Source organism: Candida parapsilosis, contig 006139 (genome assembly GCF_000182765.1).
Source record: "Candida parapsilosis strain CDC317 annotated contig 006139".
NCBI lineage: Eukaryota > Fungi > Ascomycota > Pichiomycetes > Serinales > Debaryomycetaceae > Lodderomyces > Lodderomyces parapsilosis.
In genome coordinates this window covers 170,930-187,344 of record NW_023503282.1, presented here as the reverse complement: position 1 = coordinate 187,344, position 16,415 = coordinate 170,930, and the positions used below count along the sequence as shown (strand labels likewise).

The window sequence follows — 16,415 nt, the reverse complement described above, 5'->3', positions numbered from 1 at the left end:
AGGACAAAATCATTTGGTGTCGTCTTTAAATGTTGCAATGGTACACCATCTGCATGCTCCACATGAAGCGGATTATGCAACGAATTGAATGACCATCCCAGTGACCAATGTTTATGCCTTTTTATTTTAATGTCAAAGCGCAATATTTCGTATGACTGGATAGGGTAATAACTTTCCAAGATTTTAATCGGATAATGTAGGTCCATTTCTGCTACATACTTTCCGAAATTCTTCAAAAGCCCAATGGTGAATTTTTTGGTTTTATTATTGTTGATGTTTTTGGGAATCCTCGACCAACAGGCAATTTTGTGTATAGAATAGGGTCTACGATAATTCAAAGTAGATAACTTTTTACTTTCACTGTCCATTAATTCGTTGTTGTGCAACTTCGTTAACTAAATCAAGTGGCTAGATTCTGAAAAATTGGAGCTCATCGGTGCATTAAGGTGAATATGTACGTGTATGTGGGCGTATAGCTTCTATTTAACTGCGTAGCTGAAATGGGAGTGTGTTTGAGAAAGTGCAATTGCTTGATGTTGGTTGATATGGCTGCAAATAACATCAAGAGCAGGTGGCGGTAAGTCAATGATTGTAACCCTCGAGGGTGGGGGATAGTGTAATCATAGTTTTTCTGTTTCGATCAGTTGCATTCCACGAAGTATTATCTGATGTGAAAAAAGTTGCAACCATCCCAAAAGTTTCCAACGAATTTGACTGTGAAAGGATGCAAAAAAAAAATTACACAATTTGACAAAGCAAATAATTCGAGGCAAAAATGCATACATGTATGTTCATTCGTTAAGTGTGCTTTTTAAGCCTAACGTTATTACATATGGGGCTCTTTGCCGAAAGGTAGGTCTTCTTTTGCTACTTGATCTTGTCTCGATGAATGAAATAATGCTGGCGCAATTGCTGTTTATTTTATGTGCGCAATCTTGCCTGCAACTACGATATAAGCAGGTTCAAAGTAATTTTACGATTAGCACTTTGATTAGCAATCATTGGCTTGGCGATGATTAATCAACTCAACAATTTCGATGTGTTCACGACTAAACATTTTTCGTTGTGGTATTAGTGTTGGATGAGCGAAATGTATATTAACAGTCGTGAATTTAACTCCAACAAGCTCATAACGTGAAAATGTGTTTTACGCTTCATCGGTCTTTGGGTTTGAAACCGGTTCAACAAAAAATAGCAGCAGGTTTCCTGTTCTTGATAGTTTGATTATTCGTGTACTCTCCTAGACATTTTGCAACTGAAACAGTTACTCCACTTCAACTAGGCAACAACACAATTGCTACTATCCTTCTTCTTCTTCTTCTTTTCTATGCTGTAAGACAATTCGTCGAAGTTCTTTTTCACAGCTAGCTCTTGAGACTTTGTGCCCAGAATCTCCATCCCTTTCAAATCTTTATCTTTCAATGGCAATTGAAATGATTTCGCGACCTTTTTTGGTAACACATCCTGTTTCAACACCTCATCTTCAAAATCATATGGTAAAAGGCTTTTTTCAAAAACTTTGGCCAATCCATTGCTCCATTTACTGTGTAGGTACCGAAGGGCAACATCGAATACAGCTTGAACACTAGAGATTTGCTTTGGTGAGCACTCCATGAATGCAATTGCTCCAATCTCCCGTCCCACTTTTCGTGCTTTTCTACCTGTGTGTTGCATGTAATTGGATGTGTCAATCTTGTCAGATTTCGTACCAACCAAAATTACTGGTACTTTTTTTGAATACATGATATGCCTCATTCTGGGAAACCATTTATCTCGGACGTTGAATAGGCTGACCGGATTGTCCATAGCAAAACAAAGAAAGACTATGTCATCAGGAATAGGAAGCAAATATCTCAGAGCTTGTTCTTGTTCTGCATCCCCAATAGAATGCAGTACCCTCAAAAGAAATGGCATATCATTGGGCAAGGGCCCTTTCAACTTCATATAGCATTCATTTTTTCTCTTTTCGCAATCGTTAGTCATTGTTTCCATGTTCTTATAGGTCAACATCATACTTGATTTTCCCACACCAAGATCACCAATAATGTGTATACCTGCAGTGTAAACAGCACGTTTTGAACAAAACTCTTGTCGATACAATGGTGTTGCGTTTGCTGACCCGCGTTTGGGTTTTGGTCTAAGTCCCGATTGCAGAGACTTCTCCTGAACCTGAGGTGTCTTTTGAGTACTCTCATCAATTGTGTAACTAGGCGGTGGTTGATAAAATGGCAACGTATCTGTGGATTCAGACATTTTCCTGTACCAGCTAAAAATTGTCCAGCTTGTGACTTACTGAAGTAGCTACCTTGATGAGGAGTATTAAGTGATTCCTACAGCCAACATTTATACAAGGTTTCCAGTTTACAAATGTGATTTAATATGACGCAGATCGTTTCGTGAGTACAAAACGAACAATCAAGTTCTTTCAAGTGGGCGAGATCAAAGTGACCTTTTACTCTACCAATGTTAGCGGTGGGGCCGTCCTCGAAAATTACAAGACGACCCATTTGTAAGTCAACGTCATGCAGGCGCTGAAAGTGGAATCGACAAAATCCCGGTGATTGAGGAGCAGCACGTGGAATTCAAATGAATATATGAGAAAAAGGATCACAAAAGCGAACTTGTTGGTTTTCAAACGGCAATGTACGGCATAATGAAGAGAGATACCTCAGTGACCGCTTTGTAGCTCTTGGCTTCTAGGGTTTCAGTGTATCCCCGAAGGATAATCGTTTGCAATTTTCTTAACCTAAAGAAACAGAGTCATGCAAACAGCGTGGCTACAATGTAGCCACAAAATGAATCAGCTAAACCATTATCATTGAAGATAAGCCAGCTCTTCATTCCCCAGACTCAAGTACAAAAAAGTTCACAAAAATGACTGCCTTTTTGCTATTTTCTCGGCATATCAATTGGTAGTTGTCGGCGTTTAAAATTACCCACATGGCTATTATCCCATTAAATTGATTCAATCAATTTTTAGATGCCTTACAGATTTGCAATGATTACTTTCGCTTTGGTCCCACGTGTCGCCTCATACAGTAAACACACTCAGTCAATAATGCTTTTTCCGTTTAATACACTCAAGAAAATCATGTGATAACCCACAGCCTCAACAATTTTTGATATTGCTAAATACGTTGCGACATTGGCATCATTGCGACACTCAACAAAGATATTCTTGAAAGCCGCACGTTCTGGACCTAATTTTTATTTTCAAATCATCATTAATTCCCTTTTCTCCTCTTAAATGCACAGCTTAAACAACCAATAGATGACAAATCCCTAGATTTACTATATATAGCACAAACCAAGAGACAATACTAAAGGAGCATCTATTATCTACGTTCGAAGCAAAACTCCTCCGTTTACAAGTCCCTTAGCAAACCATGCCCTTAACGTTTAGACATGTCAACTATATCGGTTACGGTATCTACAGTGATCTCAAAACCCGACTACCGTATTACAAATCTGATTTCAAAGACGCGTGGAATTATAGAGTCGTTCCGTCCACTTTGTCCATCTTTTTCTCAAACTTGCTCCCAGCTATTGCCTTTGCCCAAGATATGTTTGACAAAACTGATAATGCTTATGGAGTAAATGAAGTTTTAATGTCCAGTGCTATAGCAGGAGTGGTATTTGGACTATTTTCAGGGCAGCCATTGTGTATTGTTGGTGTGACGGGGCCAATATCAATCTTTAGTTACACAGTGTATGAGTTGATGACGCCTAGAGGAACGCCGTATTTCCCTTTCATGTGCTGGGTATACCTCTGGTCGATGGTGTTTCACATCTTGATTGCCGTTGGTAACTACATTTCGTTTATGAGAATCATTAGTTTGTACTCGTGTGATATTTTTGGGTTCTTCATAAACATGGTTTATATTCAAAAGGGAATACAAATTTTGTCCAACCAATTTGATGAGGTTGATTTAGCTAGCGGATACGCTTCCGTCATGATTGCATTGTGCATGTTGATTTGTGGTGTCGGATCATCCATTCTTGGGAGTTACTTGCATTACTTTAAACCCTGGATGAGAAAAGTGTTTGCTGATTATGGTGTTGTTGCGTCTGTGATTTTCTTTACTGGATTTATACACTTTGGTGGTAAGTTGGACGGCACAACGTTTGCACGATTGCCAGTCACCAAATCATTTCAACCAACGGAGTCAGGCGATCGTCGACCTCATGGATGGTTTATACATTTTTGGCCAGGGGAGAACATTGAAGTAGGTGATGTATTCCTTGCTATACCTTTTGCCATATTATTGACATTTCTATTCTACTTTGATCATAATGTGAGCTCATTGATGTGTCAGTCAAAAGAATACCCATTGACGAAACCAGCTGGGTTTCATTGGGATTTCTTGTTGTTGGGGATAACGACAGGAGTTGCTGGTCTTATTGGTATTCCTCCACCGAATGGTCTCATTCCTCAAGCTCCACTTCATACAGATTCTTTAGTGGTTTATGACAAGTATGGAAAGAAATTGTCGGTTGTTGAGCAGCGACTAACAAACACTTTACAAGGAGCGATGACGTTTGTGATGATGTCACGGCCGTTTCTTGTCTTACTCGGATTGGTCCCACAAGCTGTTCTATCAGGATTGTTTTTCATCATGGCGGTCACGGGATTGCACGGCAATATAGTTACGAATCGAATTCGATACTTTTTCTTAGATAAAGAGTATATTGAAACAGATCCTGCGTGCCCTCAAGTATGGAAAGATATACACGCATTGCCAAATAAGAAATGGTTTTATGTGTACACCATATTGGAAGTTATTGGCGGGGTTGGTGAGTTTGTAATCACTTTAACAATTGCTGCTGTTGGGTTTCCAGGAGTGTTGCTTTTCCTTGCATTTTGTGCTAAATGGGTATGGCCGTTATTTATACCTAGAGAGGATCTTGATCGTTTGGATGGTGATGTGGCTGACGAGTTTATTTTGAAAAACTTTACTGTTGCTTCTGATGAGAAAAAGAGGAGGAAACGAATACGAATGGAAGATGAGGAAAACAAGTACGAAGGGGAGACAGAAGTTGGTGAATCAATAATGGCAAGTAGCAGCAGCTGAGAGAATAGAGCAACTGCACGGGGGTAATTCCCCCTGCATAATCGTACATATGTATAGGGATAGAGTATTTATTGGATATTAATCTTCATCAAAATCAAAGACTACTGATACAGTAGAGCATAACCGCAATGTCTTACAATTTTTTGAACAAAGTAGTTGTGGTGACTGGCGGATTATCAGGTATTGGACTATCAACCACCATTAAGCTTTTACGCCAAGGTGCTAAAGTAGTTGTTGGGGATTTAGCTCACGAGCAAGAGATTGATTTTGTGGTCAGCAAGATCAATGAATCAGCTCCAGATTCAAATGTGCATCACAACTTGCGATTTCTCAGGACCAATATTCACTCCTGGCAAGATAATGTCAATCTTGTAGATTTTGCTTTGGATGAGTACAAGGGGATTGATTATGTCGTTGCCAATGCGGCCATGATACGCCGCAATGGGGAGGGGGCTAGTGATGAGCCAACATTAGATGAGTTCAATGAGGTGGTGAATGTGAATCTTGGTGGAACATTTGCTTTCAACAAGTTGTGTATCAATTATTGGAAAGAGTTTAAAAAGCTGGGCAACATTGTCAATGTGGGATCAGTATTTGGACATAAAGTGACTGATCCTAATCTCGTTGATTTGAATTATTCCAAGAGTGGCATTCATACACTAACCAAATCAATGGCATTGGGGTGTGCTTCATTAGGTATCAGAGTCAATGAAGTGTGTCCTGGATTTATCAAGACTCCAATGTTGGAAACGGTTTTGGGATCGGATCAATATGATCATATTGTAAATGGAATTCCCATGCAAAAGATTGGTGATGGTGATGATGTTGCTAATGCTATATGTTTCTTATTAAGTGATGATGCTAGGTACATCACAGGTGCGTCAGTGGTTGTTGATGGTGGATATTCATGTTCGTAGGTTGGAGCAAAACATAATGTAAGTAATTATGAATGTTGTGGATTATTTTTTTGATCTTTGATGATCATCTCAACTATCTTTCTAATCACTGGAATCTAAATTCCTTTATTGCACCACCACCCGCCCACATTTATGTCAAATGAAAAAGAACGTTCACGGGTGCTTCAATCACTAGAATCTGAATTCATAAATGATTTATCGCTACATTTATACTCATCGTTTTTGCTACATCGAATCAATCCCAATTTCCCATTGACTCGATGGTCTAGTTGGCCCAAGAAGTTTGATAAAGTGCCAGTACCAAGTCAAAAATACGAAGATGATTTGATCAATGGGAATGAAGAGAGGTATGAATGGGACATTGATGAGGGTCATGTTTTGTATGAGAGGGATAGAACTTGGCAGATGCAGGGAATAAAGCGGCAGAGGAAGAAGAAGAGGAAGAATCGAAATAGAGGAGACAATGCAGAACCGGCGCAACAGGGAAAGGAGAGTAGCTCAACTTCTCAGAGTGAAGAAACCTCTTCAGAAATTGACGACGCTGGTTCTAGTGATACCAATAATGATAGTTTACATAGTGAAGATGGCGATGATGAAGTTGAACGCAACGAGGAACAGCTACTTGATTCAAGCAATAAAATTGTTGAAGTGACCTACACAGAACGCGTCCCACAGGCTAAAGTTTCCCTCATGAACTCAATAAACTCATTACTTGAACTGAAAATTCGAACCAAGATCCAACAAATGAGACAACAAGGTAAAATAGATTCATCGATGACAATGACCTCTGATGCATTTCCCAAGTACATGCTTCTTGTTAGCGAGTTGGCCAATCGCTTTAATTCTATGTTGGATACCATTTTTGATACATTCCATATAAATGACTATCCATTAACTTGGCAAAATGTACTACTAGCTGGTATAATTAATGATCGACAAAGAGGTCAATTGAACCCACAATTGTATCAGAAACTCTTGCATAATTGTGAAGAAATTTTTGAGAATGTACATAATGTTTACGAATTTGATAATGATGAGGCAAAAGAAGAAGCAATCCGTGACGGAATTGTTACTGATGATGGCGGGTTTAACGTTGAGAAATATTTGTATTCGTTACGAGATGAGTATGTTGGTCCTGGACAGAAGGTTTATGAGGCATTAGCAAAGAATTATATGCGTGATTTTAATAATAAAGTCAATTTTCAATCAAGATTGAAGCAAAATATGCTCAATATGATTGGTGAGGAAGGGAATAAGCGTAAAAGGAAAAATGATGAAGTAGAACATAGTGACGAGGAACTGTTGCTGAGCAGCTCACACGAAGAAAGGAATCAACCCGAGTCCGATTTTGAACAAAGACATCATCGACTACTACAACAACAAAAGGAACTACAAGAGTCATACACAATCAAATTTTAATCATCACTTCCATAAAAAAAAAACAATTATTAAGTAGCTACTTATTTATCTCTGTCTAGCTTCGGCAGGCTTTAAATACAAAACAGAATCTCTTTCCCTTTTATCTATCTCCAAGACCAAATATAAAAAAGCAAAAAAAAAAAACCAAATAAATCAACATAAATCAACATAAATCATTATCAAGGGTGTCTCATGCACATCCAAAACACAGAGAGCAAATCCTTCTTTACATCCTCAAACTCAATTCCTCTATGCCCTCTTTTCAAAAGTATCATGAATTTCGGTTTCAAAAATCACATCCCAAAATCTACTAGTGACACCAAATCCCATTTCATAATTCTTGTAATGATGTTCCAAATGATAAGTTTTCAAATCTTGTAAAAACTTGGGTAATTTAGTATGATGCAACACGTAATGAGTAACATCATACATTATATAACCTAAAGTACCACCAGCAAAACCAGAACAAGCCATGTAGAATGGGAAAATAGCAAACACCAACCTATAAAAAGGGTAAGCAAGGACAACAAACAATGCCGGTGGCAAAACTAATCTATAACCATCCATTGGTAAGTAATGATGAACACCATGTAAAAGGAAATGTAAAGTTAAGAAATATGGATGATCGGGCAACAAGTAATCAACATGGAAAACAAAACGATGTAAAAAGTATTCAACCAAGGTCCAAACAAATAATCCCATAACCCAGAAACTCAATGCAATAATGGGTGATTGATTAACAAATCCAACGTAAAAGATGTACATATTTGGTGGCAACCAAACTAATGGAACCACCCACCATGGAGTCAATGAAATTGGTTCCAAAAAGTTGCCAAATAATGGTGCTGATCCTTTACCATAGTGTCTTGGTCTATGAACTTGATCAAGATAAAATTCCTTAGTGAAATTACTGCGTAACAATTGCATCAACAATGGTTTATTCAAATCCAAAAACTTATGCTTCTTTGCATCCTCACTGAAATCGGTTTGAATAGATAATTTCTCCATTGCAGGTAAATGATCATGGAAAGTGTACATGTCGAATTCATTCCCATCAGAGTCTGTCGTGGTAACCAACTTCATTTCAACTGGAGTATTGTTCTTGTTGTTGATCAATTCACGTTCTTCAATCTCCGTGGCCATGTACCCAATCAACATATCATCATCCAACATCTCATAAGCTGATTCAGAGTGCGAATGGCTGGTTATATCAGCCATGATTTCAGTAACGTCTTTACCAGCATATGGCAAAATGATATCGCCACCAGCAGGATGTTGATCGAGAAATGAGGTGACATTGTATATCTTACGTTGGTACAAGGTAACCCAACAATCTTTCTCAGTATTGTGTTTGGCTACTTCTGATGCAGCAACCAATGGTAAGCTCCTGTTACTCATGGTGGAAAAGGGAGATTTTTTCTATAAGGCTGTGTTGTGAAAAAAGTGAGTGACTAAAAGTGAAAATAGTGTTGTTTGTATAGGTTGTGTGGTAGTTTGTCTGGTATAGATATTGGGTATAAAGGGGGACGTATATATATATATATATATATAAGTTTGTGATGATGGATAGAAAGTATCAACAATGGAGTGGTACGGATCTTTCAATGTTTGGTAAGGTGATTTTTTAATGCATCAGCTGCATCTAAGATTTCTATCAAACTTTTCTTTTTCGCGTATGAGTGTCGTGTAATTGTTGCCAAAAAAGCCTACGTTAAATGCAATACAAAAAAAATATGCAAATAACAGTTGAGACAAACTCCTTTTAATAGCAGCTTCGATTGATAAAGAGCGCTCCAGTCAGTATTGATAGTAGGTATTACAATCAAGTTGGAAGAAATAATTGGACAGAGTATGAACCAATTGCTGCGTGCAAAGGAATTCCAATATCCGTTCTTTTGCCGAAGACTACTAAGAACAATGGAGGAAAAAAAAGAAACTTTGAAACATGTCGTGTCGCGAATTTGTAAATGGAGACATTTCGATAGAAAATAGGGGTATCCAAACGGAGACTACCCGAACTTACCCATTGACTAGTATTTAGTTGAATGATCCTTATTTAAATGTGATACGGCATTGATCTATCCCATTTACTGTCATTGGGCGTGAGAAGTCGACGTTGGTGTTACACGAATTCCCAGCACCTTCATCTCCTTTCTTCGTAACCAAATGCTTTAAAGTGTACCACTTTTGCAATTGCTTCAAACCGAAATGTGTCATTAATCGTCTACTTAAACATCCTGAAAAGTGTTTGCGTCTATACAGTTATCCGAATCCTTTCTTCATTCGGCAACAATTCTTCCTCTACCTCGTCATCATCATCATCATCATCACCACTACTACGGTGCGTCCTGGTAGAAAATCCAACGACAACATCACCGTCAACTATATCTTCACCAAAATCATCATCCACTCCACCATCAGTACCAAAATCATCAAGAACATTCACTTCCTCTTCATCCGCATCCTCCTCTGCATCCGCATCTTCTCCTTCAAGATCAACCATTGTCTCGTCCCCTTCTTCGTCATCACCATCATCGTTTTCTCCATTTTCACCAGCGCCTCTCGCTCCTCCTCCTCTTTCCTGTTCTTCCTGTTCTACTTCATCTTCTGCACCGCCACCCATCAGTTGCTCCATATGCAAAGTATGATCAACCAAGTTCAAATAAGCATACATGAAATTCGACAACAATACTTGTTCTCTTAAGGACTTTTTCGGATTGGCCAATTTCAAGTGCGATAATCGATAAATTGCACGTTCAACATGAACAGGGAATCGATAATCGAGCATAACTATGGTGGATTGTGATGGTGGTGGTAATGGGAATCCAAATGCTGAGTCAGTAAATTCGATAGGTTGATTGGCTTTTGAAGTACGTTTGATTGACTTTTTTAGTTTCTCTTGAATGTCAATTTTTTGCAATTGTTGTTGTTCTTTGGTTAGAGCCTCGTCATTTGCAGTGGCAGTAGTACCATTTTCCTTTGTGTCTTGATCAATAGTTTTGAGTGGCTCATTTCCTTGTGGTGGGGTTTGACTTTGATCCTTGACAGCAGTTACTTCATTCGCGTCACCTCCAGTCTTGATTGAGTCTAACTCTTTTTCCTTCTTTCTATGACGGTAACGTTTATGTTTCTTAACTGTCAGCTTCTTACTCTTTAGTCCGACTTCAGATGCATTGTCACTCGAGTCTAGGTTGTTGACATCAAGATTGGTTAACTTGTGATCATCATCGACATCCATTGGCTCTTGCCCCATATTGACTCTAACTGGGACATCGTCCCCGTCGGTGAATGATGCAAGCGCATCTCCTGATTCCTCTAAGTCCTTATCCAACTTGAACCGTTGCGGATCCAATTCATGTAAAAGTGGAACTTCTGTCTCCTCCTCTGCAGCAACGGCATCACCTTTGGTGCTCGATTGAGGCAGTATTACTTCAACACTGTTTTTTCTCAACGATGAAGTCACCAGTGGATCTTGTCTCGACAATGACGATGAACGTGCCCTTGAGTTCTTATTATGCTCGACCAATTTAGTCTTTGATCGTTTCTTAAATAACCCACTTGTTTTCTTCTTCAAGCTTCGTTGCTCATTGGAGTCATCAATGTGGTCGTGATAATTGATGGTAACACCTGAATTCTTACTATCGTGTGAATGTACAGAGTTAACACTTGTGCTAGACAAATTGGCCTTTGATTTCTTCTTGAACAATTTAGACAACACATTTTCCTTATCTGAATGAAGTGAAGAAACATCTTCATGCTCTAGTGATGCTTTTCTAGGCGCATTTGAATTCTCCCTTTCATCGGTGTTTGTTCTTTGGTGCTCAGGATTAGAAAATGATCTAACTGGTCCAGGTACTTTGGGGTCAGCAGTTGCACCAAGGGCCAGTTGCTGCTGCTGATGATGAGCTGAATCAATCGATGATAAACTCGATGACCTTTCCCTTAACCAATTCCAACTCTTTTTCTTTTTCAACTTCTTATCATCGTCGAAATCATGTTCACTCGAAGTTGGCGGAGTCAAATTACCACTAGACAATATGCCAAAACTCTTTTTCTTTTTCAAATTCTTAGCATTGGAATCGTCGGATCTACTTTTATTCTTTTTGAGACCCATTTTCTCTTCATAATTGTCAGAATCAATAATCTGAACATTGGATTTATTGAAAAGTTTGGTGTTGACTTTGGTTGGCTTGGAAGTAGTTTTGACGCGAGATGAGGAATCCGAGTCACTTTGAAAGTAATTTTTTAAAAACGGTTCATGTAGTCTCTCCTCATCAGGTTGATCAGTGGTGGAAAATTGACCCGATGATAAGTCAAACCCATCATTGTAAGCTGTTTCCTCATTGGAGAATCCATTGTAATACTCTTCTCCTGAAGCCATCGCTGGAGAATCAAGAATACGCTCGTCTTCCAAATCAGAAAAATCATCGTCAACTTCAGGTATGTTGGCAAACAAGTCATCATTGGCATTAACAAGTTCGTGTTCAGGAGTGGATTGCTTAAGTGGTAACTCATGCTCGGGTGTCGATTGCTTGAGTGGTGGTTCATGTTCAGGGGTAGATTGTTTGAAAGGCTGTTCATGCTCAGGGGTAGATTCCTTGAGCGGACGTTCATGCTCAGGTGTGGATTGCTCACGTGGTTGTAACTCACCCTCGCTTGTCCCATCCCACTCAATAATGTCATCGCCATAAGTAACGTGATCCTCCTTCCTCCTTCCCAATTCAAGTAAAGCTTCCTTTTCAATTCCCAATGGATCGTCGGTTGACAAGTCTTGGTAACTAACATCGAAACTGAGATCGGATTCGGATATATTTTTCGGTTGTTGTTTAGGATGATCTTGTGGTTGCCGGGGCAAATCCCGCTGGTGATGTTGCTGTGGACGACGTGACTGTTGTTGCGGTGTTAGCTCTCCCGGTAACTGTTTCTCCCTACTATGCCCCTTGTTCAAACTCTCTTTAAATTCATTGATTTCCGACCTAAGTAAATCTAAGTTCTGATGTAATTGTTTCGACCTCGCGGGGACAGAAGCCGTTGGTCGTGCAACTTGGCGCGATCTATGACGTGGCTGTTGTTGTTGTTGTTGTTGTTGCTGCTGCTGTTGCTGTTGCTGTTGCTTCTGTTGTTGTCCCCTAACAAATTCTGGATCTTTCGAACTTGGAAACAACATCGGTACATCGGGTTGTGGTCTTTGTGATGCATAACGTGCAACTTCATCTCTCTTGTGACTGCGATGATGGTTTCTTGAGCGTTTTGTGGGGGTATCGATCATAAAATCATTGATATTGGTATTTGACGCCGACGTGAGCTTCTTCTCTGGTCTGAATTGATGATGAGATCCAACGGGTTTAATGTGAGGTTGGGCACGCAAACGATGGTGGTCACTCCTTTGCTGAGAATTGCGAGCTTCAGAGGTGCGTGGTTCTGCGTATCGACTATCTTGCTGGTATGTTGATTGACTGCGATGACTATCTTGAGGGTACATTGGGTATTGCTGTCTATTCTGTGGTAAGGTCGGTAAATATTTGTCATTGCGCTGCCGTTGCTGTTGTGGGTGTTGCTGTGGGTATTGTTGTGGATACTGTTGTGGGTACTGCTGCTGATCGAATGAGAAATCATCTGGTTGAGTATTACCACGCCTTTGCTTGTATGCTGTCCGTTGTTCTTGCTGCCCTTGTCCTTGCCTGTTAGAATGATAAGGATCTTGTTGATGTGACCTCGGATGTCCACTCGATCTGTATGGTGTTTTCTCTTTGCTTAGACTTCTAGGAGTATATGGACTACCAGGGTACTCTTCCCTGGATAATGAGTTACTCAAGATTGCATCACGTTGCTGAGATGACGGTGATACTTGTCTGCTTGATATCTGTTGTGGCGGTTGTTCATCGTTCATCTTCTTATAACTAAATAACAACCGTGAATCTCTCGTTTTGTACCCCCTTGGAATAGGCAGGTCCCCTTGGTGCTGGCCTTGCTTTTTACTCAATGGCAGTTGGTCTGGCAGAGCCGAATGCTCAGCATCCTTTTTCCTATAATCAGTTCTCCTACTCCTTTTTAATGCAAAATCATGAGGTAAACCTTGGATGGGTAAAGTGCCGGAATAAAGTTCTTCTTGATCCTCCTCTTCGTCAACTGCATCACCTTCCAATGACTGATTGAATTGTTGTTGCAATCTTTGCTGCAAATGCAAAGTACTCGACGTCACATTAGCATCTCCGTGTGGTGGTGAGTGATTTAATTCATCAAATGCCAATTTCTCAACATCAGTGTATCCTAGTGAGTTCCACGACAAAGTTCTGGCAATTGTTACAGCATCACTTTTATCCATTCCCGCCATCTTTGACAATTGTTGCAACTCGGTGGTTAGCTCTTTCAAGGAAGGATTTGAAAACCTTTTTTGCTTGTTATACCATGACTCACGCTTGGACGGATCCTTTGGTGGCGATGCAGACTTGGATGACCGAGTTGAGGGTGTTTTTGAAAGTGACAGCTGTTGTGGTTCTTGACTTGGCTGTGGAGGTTCTTGTGATACAAATTTGGGAACTCTGACCACAGTTGTAGGTTCTTCCTCATGATCAGTGATGGATGATTGACGAGATAGGGTTGATCGCCTCGATATAGTTGATCTTCGTTTAAGATTACGATCCATAATCTCTTCCACTTGATGTTTGATTAATGTTTTGAAGGAATCTGGGTTAACTTGAGGGTGCATTTCTGCTGGGACCCATATTGTATTTGATGCATCATAAATCTGATCTTCAGCAGCATCAAAAAACTCGTCATCCGTAGTCAAGATACTATCATTATCCATGGACAAACTGTATCGTTTTCTTGGACTAGGAGATTTGCCATTGAATGACGAAGGTGCATGTAAATGTGATGAGGGAGACTTTTGATTACGAATTGGACTTGCGCTGGCACTCTTGATTGGAGAAGTTGTTTTTTCGTAGGCGTCTTCTCTCTGTGGAGATGTGGATGATGATGGTGATTTGGATGGTGATTTCGATGGCGATCTCGGCGTCGAGCTCGACGTTGATAAATTGGAAGAGGAATTATGTGTATGAGCATGTCTTGTATGCTGTGGGACTAAATCTTCATCATAAAACTCTCCACTTCCTGCTTGCAAATGGCTTGACGCAGCAAATGGATCTATATCAACCATTGAACCTGGTGGAAGATCAGGATCGTACTGCATTAGATTTCCAATTGACAATCGTTTCAAAGCAGCCACCATCTTCTTCTCCTGCTCGATATCCTGTACTGCAGATTCATAATTTGGATCATTTTGAAATGACGAGTTGGGCAGATACATTATCAATTAAGTCATGCGTAAGGAAAAGGTCCAAATTTGGGATAGTATGTACAAGTTTAGTGGAAGCTTTACTGTGTGTGTGTGTGTGTGTGTGCAGCTTATGAATGGGGTGATTCAGTGTAGTTCAGTTGTATGATATTAAATGAGTGAATAGGGTGTGTTTAAAAGTGATTCTGTGTAAAATGTAGCACTACCTTGGTTATAAGGAACCGTAAAGTGTAGTTGGCAATTGTTTGGTGTTTGGTGGTTCCTTGACAAATCAACTTTAAATTTCTGTGTTGTTTGTTCTGTTTTGGTTGGAAAGGAGAGACGACAGAGAAAAAAAAAAAAAAAAAAAAAAGAAAAAAAATTTGTAACGTTGGGGACGTGTCTGTGTGATCAAACTGAGGACACTCGACGACGGTATCAGCAAGCAAGATAGTAAACCCGGCTTGTAATCGAATACCGGGGAGTATACTAAGGGCATGTCTCGTTAATTGTGGATATATATTTCATAAATTCATTACAGCCTCTACATTTTGAAGACTCCAATTTATAACCTCTGCAGTTGGCATTGTTGATGGTGTAAAATCGTTGTAGTGAACCATCTCGTTTTTCAGATAGCAACGGAAAGCAAAATAGTATTTACGGGAGTCACTATCATAACCTTTTACTGCTGACTTAGCCAAAAATAGTTGCCATGTCGAGAACTTATCACATCTGTGGAGAATTATGGTCTCGCGTAATTTAACCCCCTGTGCAGTGACATTTTGCGGCACTCTCCTCTGCCATCTCCTCTCATCTAGCGATTTCTAGATATGTATGCCAAATTCCACCTATTACCAACAAGTAGTAAACAGCATGCACCACGGGTCTTTTTGAATCAATTGTCAATGTAGGAAATCCATAGAAATTGCAAAACAGATGTACAAGAATTGGACACCAAAGGTTGAAATCAGTTGTGAAATATATCCAATTGGCCAAGTATCCAAATATCGACGTATAGGTGAATTGAAACAACGTTGACACAGCTATGCACGACAAGTTCAGTGTCTGTTTACGATACAATTGTAAAGCGTGATGGAAATGAGCAATACCAAACAAATATGGTGTATACTTGATGAAATTGGGGCATGACTTGGACACGACTAAAAGTACCAAACCACGGTATATTAGTTCTTCTGTAATTGGGGCAAAAATATAGTCTCTGAAGTTATAGATCATTGGCGTGGTGAATACGTTTTGGATCGTTGATTGATAACCTTCCACAAAGATTTGAAATATCGACGATGCAAATAAGATGTTGATGAAACAAAGTGAATACACAATATTGATAAAATCAGTTGAAATACTGCCACTTTTGGTGAGGCTTGGGATAATGCCAATTTGTCGTATATTGTCCTTAAATGTTCTTGGAACCAACAATGGAACAAGGATAACGAGTCCAACACAGAGTAATGTGACTCGCTGCAATCTATACCTAATCACACTGATGTCATTACGATCTTTGCTTTTTAGGTCGCTTGGCTGCCTAAAGTAGATCGCAAAGACATACGATGAAGCAATTGCAAATGCTAGAAGCTCGTATAGCATTTGCATGTGTCTAGTTTGTAAAAATGGAAGAATACGCGCAATTTTTGTTTCACTAGCAATAAAATGTTTTCAATTTATTGTCCGTTTTGTTGTGGTTTTGTGTTTGGACGCTAAGGTCACCGCTGA

The 16,415-nt window shown here is 39.6% G+C and overlaps 7 protein-coding genes across 7 annotated transcripts; 3 read left to right on the top strand and 4 right to left on the bottom strand. All coding sequences in view use genetic code 12, as the record gives it.

Moving 5' to 3' along the window:
• Positions 1 to 1,278: 1,278 nt before the first annotated feature.
• Positions 1,279 to 2,253, bottom strand: CPAR2_500770 (uncharacterized protein; the record flags this gene model as incomplete). The annotated part of the gene is made up of 1 exon (XM_036810484.1): positions 1,279 to 2,253. The coding sequence occupies one exon, from the start codon at positions 2,251 to 2,253 to the stop codon at positions 1,279 to 1,281; it is 975 nt and encodes a 324-aa protein (XP_036667016.1).
• Positions 2,254 to 3,386: 1,133 nt separating this feature from the next.
• Positions 3,387 to 5,072, top strand: CPAR2_500760 (uncharacterized protein; the record flags this gene model as incomplete). Its single annotated transcript, XM_036810483.1, has 1 exon — positions 3,387 to 5,072. The coding sequence occupies one exon, from the start codon at positions 3,387 to 3,389 to the stop codon at positions 5,070 to 5,072; it is 1,686 nt and encodes a 561-aa protein (XP_036667015.1).
• A 128-nt stretch (positions 5,073 to 5,200) lies between these two features.
• CPAR2_500750 (uncharacterized protein) lies at positions 5,201 to 5,989 on the top strand (the record flags this gene model as incomplete). Its single annotated transcript, XM_036810482.1, has 1 exon — positions 5,201 to 5,989. The coding sequence occupies one exon, from the start codon at positions 5,201 to 5,203 to the stop codon at positions 5,987 to 5,989; it is 789 nt and encodes a 262-aa protein (XP_036667014.1).
• A 132-nt stretch (positions 5,990 to 6,121) lies between these two features.
• CPAR2_500740 (uncharacterized protein) lies at positions 6,122 to 7,408 on the top strand (the record flags this gene model as incomplete). The annotated part of the gene is made up of 1 exon (XM_036810481.1): positions 6,122 to 7,408. The coding sequence occupies one exon, from the start codon at positions 6,122 to 6,124 to the stop codon at positions 7,406 to 7,408; it is 1,287 nt and encodes a 428-aa protein (XP_036667013.1).
• Positions 7,409 to 7,657: 249 nt separating this feature from the next.
• Positions 7,658 to 8,806, bottom strand: SCS7 (fatty acid alpha-hydroxylase; the record flags this gene model as incomplete). The annotated part of the gene is made up of 1 exon (XM_036810480.1): positions 7,658 to 8,806. The coding sequence occupies one exon, from the start codon at positions 8,804 to 8,806 to the stop codon at positions 7,658 to 7,660; it is 1,149 nt and encodes a 382-aa protein (XP_036667012.1).
• An 856-nt stretch (positions 8,807 to 9,662) lies between these two features.
• ZDS1 (Zds1p) lies at positions 9,663 to 14,717 on the bottom strand (the record flags this gene model as incomplete). The annotated part of the gene is made up of 1 exon (XM_036810478.1): positions 9,663 to 14,717. One exon carries the CDS (start codon positions 14,715 to 14,717, stop codon positions 9,663 to 9,665), a length of 5,055 nt encoding a protein of 1,684 aa, XP_036667011.1.
• A 777-nt stretch (positions 14,718 to 15,494) lies between these two features.
• On the bottom strand, positions 15,495 to 16,295 carry RCE1 (CAAX prenyl protease; the record flags this gene model as incomplete). Its single annotated transcript, XM_036810477.1, has 1 exon — positions 15,495 to 16,295. The coding sequence occupies one exon, from the start codon at positions 16,293 to 16,295 to the stop codon at positions 15,495 to 15,497; it is 801 nt and encodes a 266-aa protein (XP_036667010.1).
• Between the last annotated feature and the right edge of the window lie 120 nt (positions 16,296 to 16,415).